Raw genomic sequence first — 11,936 nt, forward strand, 5'->3', positions numbered from 1 at the left:
AGAGGCAGGGGTTGGCAGGTACTGTAGAAGGAATTCGGGCGGGATAGACTGGAGGGTCAGGTGTGTGGGGAGGGAACGGAGGCCGGTAAAGGCTTTGGTCTCAGAAACTTATTGGAAGACAAGTCCGAGCTGTCGGGGCGCCCGCTCCTTTGGGGCTGGAAACAAGGCCAGGACCCCGAGTTTGCGTCTTGAAATTACTCTAAGTGGGTGATTAAACTCTGCAGGACCTTAGCCACTCACGCAACGCCGTCCTTTCCTTCCCACTCCAGCCCGCGCCCCGCCCAGTGCCACCTGCATGGCCGCTGCCTCCATCCCCGCGTCCCTGCCCTGCGCTGCCCGCCGCCCCTGAGATGTCGGCCTCCGCTAAGCCCGCGGCCCTGGAAGAGCTGGCTCCGGGCCCCGGTGAGAAGCCGGGGGGACGACCGCTCCTGGCCTGGGGCCCCGTGTTTGGCCACCGGAGTGAGAAGATCGCATTTGGCCAGAGCGAAGGTGGCCCCGACGAGCAGGTGCTCACCGTCACCGTCACCGAGACGACCGTCATCGAGGCGGACCTGGGCGTGTGGGGTGCCCGCGCCCTCATCTACCTCACACTCTGGTTCTTCTTCAGCTTCTGCACCCTGTTTCTCAACAAGTACATCCTGTCCCTGCTAGAAGGGGAGCCCAGCATGCTAGGTACCCCACCGGGTGCTGGCGGCGGGATGGAGCTCCCGGCGGGGTGGAGCCCCTCTGCTCAGCTGCCGCCCCCCGTCTCCTCCTCCAGGGGCCGTGCAGATGCTGTCAACCACGCTCATCGGCTGTGTTAAAATATTTGTTCCCTGCTGTTTGTATCAGCACAAAACCCGGCTTTCTTACCCTCCCAACTTCATCATGACCATGTTGTTCGTGGGTCTCATGAGGTAAGCAGCTAACGTTTCTGGTTGAGGGACTGAGTTTTTTACATGTAAAACACTTCCCCCCGGCTGACTGTTACCATCAGGTGATCCTGGGAGGGAGGGGGCCGGGCGGGGGCGGGGCAGACGTGTGCACCCCCTGGGCTCCTACCAGGTCTGCCCCGTGGCTGCGGATGCACCAAATCATCCCGGTGACGCTGTTGACTGTCTTAGGTTTGCAACAGTGGTTTTGGGTCTGGTCAGCCTGAAAAACGTGGCGGTGTCCTTTGCTGAGACTGTGAAGAGCTCGGCCCCCATCTTCACTGTGATCCTGTCCCGGACCGTCCTGGGGGAGCACACCGGTGAGCAGCCTCCAACGCCCGGGCGTGCCAGCTCCTCCAGGGTCCGCTCCCACCCACGTCACCCTGGAGCTCAGCTCCCTCCACTCCCCTCCTGGTCGTTTCTTAGCCTCAGAGGCCCGGGATGGTAGGAGCTGGGTGAAGGAGTGACAGGCAGGTAACCTCGGTGCCATTTCTGTCCCAGGAATCTGCCAGGCGCCCCGACCCCTCCTCCGCACCCCCTCCTGCCCTCCACTGTGGCTCCCCAAAGCTCAGCAGAGGGGACTTGTTACAAATTTCCAACCTGGGCTGCAGGCACGCGCTGCCAGCTGCACACACGTCCCTGACTTTCCCGCCAACCATTTAGAGAGTGTGGTTCCGTGAAGACAAGCAATGTGCAGACTCGTGGACATGACACGTCGTGTCTGACCCCGGGGGTGGGGGGCGCTCACAGAGGGAGACACGTGTTTGCTTCAACTGGTAAAATGACAAAAAGGTAAAACAAGGCGGCACCTGCCTCAGGGAGAGAGGAGGATGGGGACGGACGGGGCGCAGCCGGGCTTCTCGCAGACGTGCCCTTGGAGCCGCACAAACGCTTAGGTGATGGTAAAACAGCATCAGATCAAAGTGTAAAAGCGATTCCTAAAATCGTACTCGGCAGGAAGCAGCCTGACTGCACGTCAAGCTTCACCACGCAGAAAGGATTTATCTCAAGGGCCTTAAAAGCATCACACTTTGGGCTCCAGCTGCGGTGGGTACGTGTGTAGAAAACCAGCTGTCCTGCTGAGAACAGTTAGGAAATCTTGATAAAATTTAGCAAAAAAAAGTCTGTTGGGGAGGCGTTGGAGAATGATGAAGGTGCCAGGACTTGAGGGACCCCAAGGTTTGGGGTCCCCAGAGGAGTGACGCCCTGTGGGGCAGCCCCGGCAGAGCCCCGAGTCCACGAAGGCGCCTGCCCCCTGGACGGCCTCCCAGCCATGGCCCCTGCGTGAGAGCCGCCATCCAGCAGAGGCCTCCTTCCGTGGTGATGCTCTCAGCCTCAGGCCATGTGGGCCTGTGGGTTTGCTGTGTGGACAGCGCTGTCCTCGGCGGGGGCGGAGACTACGGTCATCTGAGGGCTGCACCTCTGCTCCTTTTTGCTGAACACGAGAGGCTAGTCCCCTCGTCTGCTTTGAATTTCAAGATAAATGAAATGCTGTGTCTGAAATCAAAGCAGCGGTACCACATGAGGCTGGATGCCCTGTGTGCAGAGTGACGTGATTTTCTGTTGCACCGAATGGTCTTAGCCTTACCTTCACGTCAAGGCTGTTGCTTAGATTTCAGAACGAAGGCAGGAGCACTGGACACCCTGAGGGTCTGGGGCCTCCCTCCTCTCCCAGCCTTCCCTGGAGACCACCCTTCACCCGACTCGTTTTGCAGATGAGGGTTCGGGGTCGGGGGGTGGGGTGCAGGGAGAAGGGCTTGGAGCTGGTGGCGCTGGCCGTCGTGCCCCTGGCACCTGGCTCTGGAGCGGGTGAAAGGAGGCATGTGCTGTATTTTCCGTCCAGCGAGAAGAATCAAACAAAGTGAGCGTGCAGAGCCCTCCTGGGGCGGGGTGGGGGGTAGCCCGGCCCGCTGCGGGGCGCTGCAGCCCGGCCCCTGTGTTCTGTCGCTCCGCAGGGCTGCTGGTCAACCTCTCGCTCATCCCTGTCATGGGCGGCCTGGCGCTGTGCACGGCCACCGAGATGAGCTTCAACCTCCTGGGGTTTTCGGCCGCCTTGTCCACCAACATCATGGACTGGTGAGTCCGGGGGGCACGTCCCGTGCCGCATGGGTCCCGTGTCCCGCGGGACAGGGGATAGATGTCACGCCCCAGTGGCGGCTGAGCCGTCTTGCTGACATCTCTGCACAGCCTGCTCTCTCAGCGCCACCACTTCTGAGAAGAGAGGAAACAGCAGCAACACGGTATCCAAGGGTCTCTTGTTGCCATTACTTCCAAAGAAAAACAGGCCCATCTGGAGGGTTTGGATTTGAATAATACAGCTGAAAAATGAAAAATCACCTTTCATTTCATTTCTCACACTTTGCTGTGTTTCCTTCAGCCTTTCCCAGAAACACAGTCCAGCTCACGTCATAGTTTGCATATCGCCTGTTAACTCCGAGCACAGGATGGTCTCCAGAAGCCTCCTCGCTCACCTGCAGACGCTCCAGACCTCGTGACTTAGATCTGCAGGAAACATCTTCACACGGGTTTCCCTCTAGGTTTCTGACGGGCCTGCAGCGTAAACCCCCAGGAGGGGGACAGGGCCTGTAAACCTGTGCAGCAGGCTCGTTGCTCTGGTTTAAGTCCCCTTGGCCAGAGCTGCTGTGCACCCAGCGTCCAGGGAGCAGCGTCGTCTTCAGAATGCTGAGCCCTCTGGCTCCAGGGAAGCTGGACGCTGTCTGGTCTTCCCATTGGCCACGGCGGGCCTTCCCGGCCAGCAGTTTTGTCTCTGTTTTTTTTCCCAGGGTCTTCCTGTGCTCACACTGTCTGTTCCGTGGCCACTGCCGAGCAGAGCTGGGTAACCTCAGGCACGTCCTCAGCCTCTGAGACCTCAGGTTACCCATCTGTGAAAGGGGCAGCTCAGCCCGGCTCACAGCAGACGCCAGGACCATGCCCAAGGAGCTACCGTGTGTCCCTGTTTCTGGAGGACATGGCACTTCGGCCGTGTGAGGTGCCATCTGATCTCTCGTAACCTCTTCTTTTCTTTATTCTAGTTTGCAGAACGTTTTCTCCAAAAAGCTCCTCAGCGGGGACAAATATAGGTTCTCGTAAGTGTCACTGCTCCATGGAGACCAGACCACCCTGTGCCCTGACCCCTCCCATTTCATGGTGCCTTCAAAAGAACCTTGTTGAAACTTGGGAGAAAACCCCACCTGTTTCCAACTGCCCCTTGGCCGGCTCATTTGAGGCTGCCTGCCACCGTCCCGTGGCCGGTGGGTCGCCTGTCAGGCCCGGCCGTCTGTATCATCTGGGAGGAGATGAATAAACTGGGGCACCCTGGTTCCGCGGAGGGCGAGGGCAGGGGCGGGGCGGGGAGAGGATCAGGCGCCTGTCCCCGCAGGGCCGCGGAGCTGCAGTTCTACACCAGTGCAGCGGCCGTGGCCATGCTCGTCCCGGCCTGGATCTTCTTCATGGTGAGTCCAGCGCTGGCGCCTTCCCAGGCCGGGGCGAGCCCCGGGCGCCGGGCGTGCTGAATACACAGAGGCCGCCACGCGCCCAGCGGGGTGGGGGGGACCAAGCGAAGCAAACCCGTGCGGGTCCTGTGTGGGTCCGGCGCCCACGGGGGCCAAACCTCAGCCAGCGGTCCCCGGAAACTTTGCCGGGAGCGTTTCTAGGTGCACTTTTTTGTTGTTGTTTTTTGGTCGCACCTCAGGGCTTGTGGGATGTTAGTTCCCCGACCAGGGATTGAACCCGGGCCACGGCAGTGAGAGCACTGAGTTTTAACCACTGGACCGCCGGGGAATTCCTGCACTTGTTTTTTTTTTAAATTTATTTGTTTATTTATTTTTGGCTGTGTTGGGTCTTCGTTGCTGCACGTGGGCTTTCTCTAGTTGTGGCGAGCAGGGGCTACTCTTCGTTGCGGTGCGCGGGCTTCTCATTGCGGTGGCTTCTCTTGTTGCGGAACACGGGCTCTAGGCGCATGGGCTTCAGTAGTTGCGGCAACGTGGGCTCAGTAGTTGTGGCACGTGGGCTCAGTAGTTGTGGCTCGCGGGCTCTAGAGCGCAGGCTCAGTAGTTGTGGCACACGGACTTAGTTGCTCTGCGGCATGTGGGATCTTCCCGGACCAGGGCTCGAACCCGTGTCCCCTGCATTGGCAGTCGGATTCTTAACCATTGCGCCACCAGGGAAGTCCCCCTGCACTTGTTTTTTATTACTACTGTTATTTAAAAACATTGTGACCACTGTTGAACAAGTCCCTGGGCAGAAGCTTATGAAACAGAGAGCAGTATGTCCCCCAGCCCCTCCCAGGCCCGCTCCTGGTGGAGCTGCTTCCCAGACGTGTCTGCGTGGACACAAACACGCTCCTGTGCTCACGCGTGTCGTGGGATCCCGTCGGTCCTACAGAAGCACAGGTGCGCGTCTACGCACACCTCTCTTCTTAACACAAGTAGAACTGGGCTGTCCTGTCCTACGGCCGGGCTCCAGTGTTGCGCTGGCCCCTGGGCTGGGGTCTGGGTGTCAGCACCGTGGGCGTCCCTCTGGCTCTGGCGCAGGACTTGCCGGTGATCGGGAGGAATGCGAGGAGCTTCCGCTACAGCCAGGACGTGCTGCTTCTGCTGCTGGCGGACGGCGTCCTCTTCCACCTGCAGAGTGTCACGGCCTACGCCCTCATGGGGAGGATCTCCCCCGTGACCTTCAGGTAAGGACCGCACCTCCCAAGAGGTGACGTGCCTCCAGGCCACGTGCAGAGGGGAACGCTTGCCATCTAGACGTTTTATAAGAGGTGTTCGTGGTTGTGGAATCACAAGTGTAGCGATCGCTGTGGTCTCAGGTCGTAATTACTAGGCCGTTCTGTATCGGTGCCGTTTGAAACGTGAACAGGAAAGTCTGTGGAACAGGTCTTTAGGGGAATCCCCACTGGGATTCTGTGCAGAAGCAGAAATCCTTGGAGTGGTGTAAGCGTACTTCTGCCCGAAACAGCAGTGTCCGCGGAATCTCCCGGGATGACGGATTGTCCCGCTTCTGGGCCGCCCAGGGTGGGAGCCACAGGCCACGTGTGCTGCTGAGCGCCTGGGGCGTGCCAAGTGCCACGAGGAACCAACATCTGACATGTCTCTAACTTTAATCAGTTCACACTTGAGCAGCCACACGTGGCCGTCGGCTCGCTGCTGGTAACTTAGCACTGAGCTCAGGTCTCACAGGCTTCTTCTCTGTAACTGGGCGGACTTAGCGAAAGCGAAAGCGTGATTTGACACCGGAGCATTTTCAGTAACAAATAGAGTCGGCTGAGGTTGCCAGCAGGCCTGGAAATCCATGCAGTGATGTCAGCGGGTCTGCCCGTCAAGTTGTCGTAGAAGCCAACGGGCCTTTGTCCTTTAACTTCAGAACTGTCACTGGAGAGCGGAATTGTACCCAGGAGTGATGGCAGCAGGTGCGTTGCTGCCCTTGGGCCTCCCGGGGTGCACGCACCCTCTGCCCCGAGTCCTGGAGGGGAGCTGCCTGCTGATTGCTGAGGTCTCCTGAAGCTCTCGCTGTCACAGTCTGTCATACGGTCCTGTTTCCATTTAGGGCCAGGAATTATATCCACATACCCCTGAAACTTTGTTTTTCAGTGATTGTTAGTTGACGGTTCAAAAAAAGGCAGAAAACAGAAGACCAGTTCTTTTTATTTTATTAAAAAAATTTTCTTTGGCTGCTGTACGGGATATGGGATCTAGTTCCCCGACCAGGGATCAAACCTGGGCCCCCTACATCGGAAGTGCAGAGTCTTAACCACTGGACCACGAGGACGGTCCCCAAACCAGTTCTTTTTAAAGAAAATAGCTTCAGGTAGAAAAGTACAAAAATTAAGTTTAAATTGTCCTCAATGGCAGCCCAGGAGACAAGCCCTGTCGTGTTCACTTTATCTTCATGAGGTCCCAGCAGTGGCTGAGCAGGGCTGTGTCACTTCCCAGATACTCTCCCTAATGATCGGTTCTCTCAGGCGCTCTCAGAGGAACCTTCCTCATTCCGTGGAGAGCACGCTGCAGGTGTGAGGGATCAGACGTCATGATGTCTATAAAGTACTTAGAAATATTTCCGTCGAAAAAAGGACGAAGCAAAATACGGCAAAATGCTGAGTGTGAAGATGGGACTCGGCTTTTTGTTGGAAGTGTCGCTACTTCTCGGTGACCTTTTTCCTAGTAGGAAGGACCCCAGCACGAAAGAGTGGGGTTAGCGGAGACGCCTTCGGCCCCCGCCGACGTCCCCGCTGTCCTCTCCCGCAGTGTCGCCAGCACCGTCAAGCATGCCCTGTCCATCTGGCTCAGCGTCATCGTTTTCGGCAACAGGGTCACCAGCCTGTCAGCCGTGGGCACCGTGCTGGTGACGGCCGGAGTCCTGCTCTACAACAAGGCCAAGCAGCAGCAGCGGGAGGCCATGCAGAGCCTGGCTGCGGCCACCAGCCGGTCCCCGGACAGCAGCCCTGAGCCGCTGCTCCCCCCGGACCCGCGGCCACACCACTGAGCCCCGGAGCCTCAGGGGCGCCGCGCACCACGCCGCTCCTTGCCAGTGGGGGACCCCCTTCGCCTCTCCCGCTCCCTGGACGGCAGGCGTGGGGCCTCTGGCTCCACGGGTCACAGTCCGGATGTGGGAGGTGTGGGTGGGCAGCCTTTCCCGCTCTTTCCTGGGACGTTCGGTCAGAGCTGGGGGAGCTCGAATCGGGGTCCCAGATGTCAGCCCCTGGGGCGCAGACCACAGCTGCCACTGAGCCGTTGCCGAGCCACGTGACAACCTCCTCCTGGCGGCCTCTGCGCACCCCCTGCAGCCAGGCCAGGCCCCAATTCCTCTGTGGGTGACGACCACTGGGGACAGCTGTGAAGCCAGGGCTGCAGCCAGGTGCCAGCGGCTGCCCTCCCCACTTGTAGCCGGCGGAGAGAACCCGCTTCCCCACGCCAGCCGTCGGCGGCCACCCGAGGTACGTCCGGCTCCTTGGCCATCAGGGAGTCTGTCCGCTGGGCTTGGATAGGCTGCCCCACTGCCCAGACACGGAGGCCACGGCATCGGGACACTGAGCGGAGAGGGGACAGCTGGGGTGCAGAGACCGGCGTTCCCTGCTCCTGAGGATGGAGTGTCCGGCCCCGGCCTCCCGCCCTCCTGCCCGAGGCGGAGCTGCCCGCATCAGCACCACTTAGGGAAGGTCACTCGCGAGTGAAGGCGGCCCCACCCCTTTCCGTGCCTGCTGCGCCGAGCTCCTCACCTGAAGGTCCAGCCCTCACCTGCAGCCGGGGCTCCCCAGAGGCCCAGACGTGGTTTCCAGCCCGAGGCTGCGGGCAGCCCCCCGCGGTGTTTGGCTCAGGGAGGGGGCTTCTGTCCCTTCTGCTCCCCCGGGTGAGAGGCAGGCTGTTCGGAGCGCCCCCGGGGAGCACCCGTCCCCACTCAACTAGTCAGGAGCCTTGCCTTGTCTCATCAACGAGGCTTTTAGGATTTTCCCTCGTGAGTGACGAGCAGGACGAGTGTGGGATATTTACTGTTTTTGTTATGCTGCGTTTAAAATGACAGTGTAGGTTTTTAAAAGGAAACACAGGCATAGGTGGCTTATGGAACGCATCGTGTACGCCAGGTAAACCACAGTCGGACCCACGGCCTGGCCCGGCCCGCCGCCTCCAGAGCAGACAGACGGACAGACAGCCAGGTGTTTGAGGCCTGTGGTGGGCTGAGGCGCCACCCCTCGCTTCACCTCTTGCCTCACAGCCCGTCGGGATTTCTGATCGGGACGCAGCCCCCTCCCTCCCACCAGCCTAGAGCTCTGGGGCTTGTCAGGTGCAGCCCTACTCGGGGCCGCAGGCTGGCCACCTGGCCATCTCCAGCCAGCCTACGGACAGAGCCACCCGAAGGCACAAATCGTTCCCTGAGTCTCAGGCAGCATTCCCAGCTGTTCGGGGCCTGGGCTCCCTGATTGCTTCTCTGGTTTTCCAGTTGGCTTCTCAGCTGGAAAATATAAAAGAGCCCCTCCTGGAGAGCAGATCTTTTGGAAACAAAGAGCAATAACTATATCTCATTAAGTTCCGCTAACTTTAAAAATCTTGTAATGATGATGGATTAAAATGAGGCCTTTTAAACTACAAACAACCTTTTTACTAAGCTGACCTCCTGCTCCAGAGGACGGCGGGTCACACGCACCTTCACTGTGCAGGGGTTGCTCGTGTGACTTTCCCAGGTTTTATCCCTTTCCTCTTTTTCTGCTTCCTCCCAAAACAAAACTAAAGAGGATTCTTTGGCGGTAGCTGGGGTGGCCGGCTGGTGCATTGATCTGTGAGGACCAGAGAGAAAGCACCGTTTCCCTGGGGCTGCTGCCTCTGCCCTCAGACTGTGGCCGCTGTGCCCACGGCTGATGGGGAGACGTGAACAGAAGGGGCGCATCTGTGGTTGCCCACGGCAGACTGTCATCTGAGTGTTATCAGGTGCCAGCCGCCTGTGTCCGAGTGTTGTTAGGGACCTGGGTCCCTGCTTCCTGTGGACGTGCCCCTCCTTCCACTCTCATCCTGTTTTGATTTTCTAGATATTAGGGCCAAGAAAGATTTTCCTAAATTATTAGTAAATGAGGCCGTTTCTAGCAAAGCTGCTTTTGAGACTTCTCCTCATCCCGGGTGGGAGACCACAAAACCTGTGCTGCAGCCGCATTCTGTCTGCGTCCCCACCCCTGAGTCGTCCACGTGTGGGGCGTTTCCGCAGCCTGGCAATGGCATTTGTTTAATAACCGTACAGATGTGTTTTTTAATTAACTTTGTTTAGTAGTTTTTTAGTATGTTCTTTTCACTGAACCATCGCAGGTGTGCTCGTACCAGTGTTGACACCGGGTGTTGTGTGTTACATTGGGCCCCTTCCTCCTACGTCTTTGGTTGTCGTCCGTGCCTTTGTACACAAACTCTTGAACCAGGCTTCTGAATCTGGTCATCTGCTTACTTACATTGACACGTAGAGATGTAGTATCCACACTTTTCTGGCTTTCAAGGAAATTTCCACTACTGAGTGGCATAAAAAAGGCTTTTTTAAAAAAGAATTCTGACAGTCATAATTTCCTGCATATCAGCATTAAAATCATATGCCTTGGAAAGCTGAGAATACTCTTGCAGAATCCAAAATGTGTCTTTAATTTGTGAATCAAACAGTAAAAAATTGCTGCACGAGGAATGTCATCCACATGGAGCCGTGCTCGTCGCCAGCCCTTGAAATACTTTCCCCAGACTGGTGGGCTTTCCCTCCTGTGCGGCGCTGACTGTCCCATGGACGGTCATTTATAGACGGGCCAGAGGGGATCAAAGAAATGCAACATGTCTTTTTACATCTGTCCAGGGGGTGTGCTTCCTGATGCCTGAAAGTATTTTCATTGTTCCCCTGGGTTGGAAAAATTAAACAAAGATGTTATTACAGGTAGAAACTCTCCTCTCTTTTTGCCTTTGACCAACATTGTGCTAAGGGCTCTGTTCTCCAAAACAGGTACATGCCCTGGTTGGGACCTCTTTGTTTTCTTAGTTTATAAATAAGAACGTCCCAGCTCCCCTGAAGAGTTTGCCTATTTCTCTATCCTGGCTGAGGGGCCGAGAGCAGAGTCATGAGGTTGTGCTGACCATCGCTTGGCGTACTCACCCTGCAGCTCAGGGTGTAAAACCTTCCAGCTTGCTGTCTCTGTAGTATCTCCTCCTCTCCTCCTGAGGGCTGAGATTCTGAGTTTGATGGCCACTGGGTCCATGCCTCGATGTCCAAACTGAGTTGGAAACTGTTCTAATTGGCAAAGTCTTTGGTGTTTTTTGGTTTTTTTTTTTCCAGTTTTCATCAGAGGAAAACTGGCATTCAGCTGATGTGCTATTTCTAGACTGCAGATGTGTGAGTAGCGTCTGCACCCGCCCAGGGCGGTGTTGTGGGCACCACGTTGCAGAGGGCCACAGTGAGTGACTTTCCCACACTGAAAAACTTGAAAATTATATCAATAATTGTCTATATCAGAACCAAATTATATGTGCTTTATACCAAACAAAACTGCAGAGAACTAAAAGTACATCGTGCAAAATGTCTATAGTGTTTTGTATTTCACTTATTTCAGTATTTATGTGATTAGATGAATTCTTTCTGGAAAATGGTGGTTAAATGACTGAGTCACTGTTAATTCTGCCATGGTGATACATCGATGCTGTACAGTGAATCCTGTGGATGCCCCCTGGTTATTTGTGTCTAAATTAAGCCACCATGGTAGCAACTACCTAGGACTCTTGTTCTGCGAAAGTAAAATAAATGTTTTCTTCCTTGTGTAACTCTCCAGTGTTCGCGCTACTGAAATGAACAAGGGTGGGTTCTTATTGCCTTCACCCCTTTTCAGCGTGAAGGAAGTAAAAAAATTGTTTTTTTCCTGTCACCAAAAACTCAGGAAGCAAAACAAGCGCTTGGATACAGAAAGTAAACGTTTCTTTCCGGGAAGAGAAAGAATTCCAATTCCACCGCCCTTTCTGTGCCCCAATTTCCTGTCACATTTTTCTACATTTTCCATTTCAGGTCCAGTGAATGTGGGTATTCATTTACCGTTCTCTTTCCTGAGGTTCTCGAGGTTGAACTGCCAGTTTTCTGTGACCACCAAGGTCCGCAGAGTAACTGGAGCCAGGGAAGAGAACTTCATTCTAAGAGCCTCAACAGGTTAGAAGCCGCACCTCACGATGAGGGAGTGCACGGACTCTGAGGGCCCCCTCCCCCGCCTTAGCACAGCTGAAAACCCCGTGGCAACCGCTCTCCCCGCCCCGGTCCGGCGGGAGGTCTTCCGTGGGCAAGATTCGGAGTCCACCGCGCCACCGCCGGGGTCGGGGTCACGGGGACTGAGAGAAAGGGCGCAACACCGGGCACCCGCCCAGGCCAGGCCCCGACTTCCGACGAACCCGAGCTGCCAGCAGGGACCCGCCCCGCCCCGGCACCCCGGGTGTCGTCAGCAGTCGGCGCCGAGGCCCGTAATAACGCGCTAGCGCGCGCCCGGCACTCTGCGCAGGTCTGGTGGCGGCGGCGGGGAGGGGGGTTGGGGGGTTG

The 11,936-nt window shown here is 56.9% G+C and overlaps 1 protein-coding gene across 11 annotated transcripts in view; it reads left to right on the forward strand.

Moving 5' to 3' along the window:
• The window catches only part of SLC35E2B (solute carrier family 35 member E2B), a 22,868-nt gene extending 11,689 nt beyond the window's left edge, over nucleotides 1–11,179 (forward strand). For 3 of the 11 annotated variants that reach the window (XM_024760219.1, XM_024760209.1, XM_024760210.1), the window contains 10 exons: nucleotides 270–506; nucleotides 608–672; nucleotides 761–896; nucleotides 1,104–1,231; nucleotides 2,867–2,987; nucleotides 3,695–3,757; nucleotides 3,944–3,997; nucleotides 4,291–4,363; nucleotides 5,444–5,589; nucleotides 7,157–11,179. In XM_024760219.1, coding sequence (XP_024615987.1) covers nucleotides 666–672; nucleotides 761–896; nucleotides 1,104–1,231; nucleotides 2,867–2,987; nucleotides 3,695–3,757; nucleotides 3,944–3,997; nucleotides 4,291–4,363; nucleotides 5,444–5,589; nucleotides 7,157–7,394 — 966 coding nt within the window. In that variant the 5' untranslated portion in view covers nucleotides 270–506; nucleotides 608–665 and the 3' untranslated portion in view covers nucleotides 7,395–11,179. Of the gene's footprint in view, nucleotides 1–269; nucleotides 673–760; nucleotides 897–1,103; nucleotides 1,232–2,866; nucleotides 2,988–3,288; nucleotides 3,591–3,694; nucleotides 3,758–3,943; nucleotides 3,998–4,290; nucleotides 4,364–5,443; nucleotides 5,590–7,076 lie in introns of those variants that run through there. The other 8 variants (XM_024760216.1, XM_024760215.1, XM_024760213.1 and 5 more) reach the window with 6 other exon arrangements.
• The last annotated feature ends 757 nt before the right edge of the window (nucleotides 11,180–11,936 follow it).

This window comes from Neophocaena asiaeorientalis, unplaced genomic scaffold (genome assembly GCF_003031525.2).
Source record: "Neophocaena asiaeorientalis asiaeorientalis breed wild unplaced genomic scaffold, Neophocaena_asiaeorientalis_V1.1 scaffold489, whole genome shotgun sequence".
In the NCBI taxonomy this organism is placed as follows: Eukaryota; Metazoa; Chordata; class Mammalia; order Artiodactyla; family Phocoenidae; genus Neophocaena; species Neophocaena asiaeorientalis.